Source organism: Salmo salar, chromosome ssa09 (assembly GCF_905237065.1).
Source record: "Salmo salar chromosome ssa09, Ssal_v3.1, whole genome shotgun sequence".
Lineage (NCBI taxonomy): Eukaryota > Metazoa > Chordata > Actinopteri > Salmoniformes > Salmonidae > Salmo > Salmo salar.
In genome coordinates this window covers 158,880,252-158,881,965 of record NC_059450.1, presented here as the reverse complement: position 1 = coordinate 158,881,965, position 1,714 = coordinate 158,880,252, and the positions used below count along the sequence as shown (strand labels likewise).

Below are 1,714 nucleotides of genomic sequence, written 5' to 3'. Positions count from 1 at the left end.
ATGATCTGGCCTGGGTTGGTCTCTCTCTCTCTCTCTCTCTCTCCCCCTCTCTCTCTCCCCCTCTCTCTCTCTGAAAGCAGTTTTGTAAGGTTCATCTAGCGCCTCCTACTCCTCTCTCTCCAGCTGTGAAAGACCTTCCCCATAATGATCTGAAGTGCTGGCCGGGGTGGTCTCTCTCTCTCTCTCTCTCTCTCTCTCTCTCTCTCTCTCTCTCTCTCTCTCTCTCTCTCTCTCTCTCTCTCTCTCTCTCTCTCTCTCTCTCTCTCTCTCTCTCTCTCTCTCTCTCTCTCTCTCTCTCTCTCTCTCTCTCTCTCTCTCTCTCTCTCTCTCTCTCTCTCTCTCTCTCTCTCTCTCTCTCTCTCTCTCTCTCTCTCTCTCTCTCTCTCTCTCTCTCTGAAAGCAGTTGTCTAATGTTTCTCTAGCGCCTCCGACTCCACTCTCTCCAGCTGTGAACAAACCACAGCAATTAAGGCTCGGGCAAAAATACAGAGGGATGTGTCCCAAATGGCATCCCATTCCCTACAGAGTGCACTATATAGGCCCTGGTCAGTAGAGCACTATAATAGGGAATAGGGTGCCATTTGGGATGCAAATATACTGTAAGATACAGGATCTTCTTCTTCCTGACATGTTGTTTATTTAATGTTACTGAAGGAGACTAAGAAACAGCAGGGGAATGGACAATACGGTTAGAACGTCGCCTCTGTTTCCTCTGCTTCCCCTGCTTTCTCTGCTTCCCCTGCTTTCTCTGCTTCCCCTGTTCCCCTGCTTCCCCTGCTTCCCCTGCTCCCCCTGCTTCCCCTGCTTCCCCTGCACCCTCTGCTTCCCCTGCACCCTCTGCTTCCCCTGCTTTCTCTGCTTCCCCTGCTTCCTCTGCTTCCCCTGCTTCCTCTGCTTCCCCTGCACCCTCTGCTTCCCCTGCTTCCTCTGCTTCCCCTGCTTTCTCTGCTTCCCCTGCTTTCTCTGTTTCCCCTGCTTTCCCCTGTTTCCCCTGCTTCCCCTGCTTCCCCTGCACCCTCTGCTTCCCCTGCTTCCCCTGCTTTCTCTGCTTCCCTTGCTTTCTCTGCTTCCCCTGCTTTCCCTACTTCCCCTGCTTTCTCTGCTTCCCTTGCTTTCTCTGCTTCCCTTCTCTGCTTCCCCTGCTTCCCCTGCTTTCTCTGCCTACCCTGCTTTCTCTGCTTCCCTTGCTTCCCCTGCCTACCCTGCTTCCTCTGCTTCCCTTGCTTCCCCTGCTCCCCCTGCTTCCTCTGCTTCCCCCTCTCCCCCTGCTTCCCATGCTTCCCTTGCATCACCTGCTCAACCTGCTTCCCATGAAAATTCATAATGGAGTAGCCTGACATTTCTGTTCTGGGTAGCTAATTGCTTTGGTGGTGATGGAGTGCGAGAGACGGCGGGAATGACTGAGTGTGAAGTGAGATGAATAACGGATCGGGTTCCATCTCTAATCTGGTCTGTTGGTGGTTGTGGGGGGGTTGGTTGGGGACTATTCAGGTTATTAGAGGAGCAGTGAGGTATTTTCACTCCTAATGTGGAGAGAAAAGCAGGAAAATCCTCCCCATTCTCTGGTTTATTCAAAAAGATAAGGATGCCTTTATCCTTTGAGCTCCAGCTGAGGTAAACTCTAATGGTCTATGTCACTGTTCTCTCTGAGTGATGGATTCTGGGTGTCAGTCAGACCAGGCCTGTCTCTGTTCTCTCTGAGTGATGGATCCTG

At 52.0% G+C, this 1,714-nt stretch overlaps 1 protein-coding gene across 1 annotated transcript; it reads right to left on the bottom strand.

The window, feature by feature from the left end:
• Window positions 1–407: 407 nt before the first annotated feature.
• Window positions 408–1,322, bottom strand: LOC123724113 (glutenin, high molecular weight subunit DX5-like). The gene is made up of 3 exons (XM_045687054.1): window positions 1,086–1,322; window positions 688–972; window positions 408–446 (listed from the first exon to the last, which is right to left on the bottom strand). Exons 1-3 carry the CDS (start codon window positions 1,320–1,322, stop codon window positions 408–410), a joined length of 561 nt encoding a protein of 186 aa, XP_045543010.1.
• Between the last annotated feature and the right edge of the window lie 392 nt (window positions 1,323–1,714).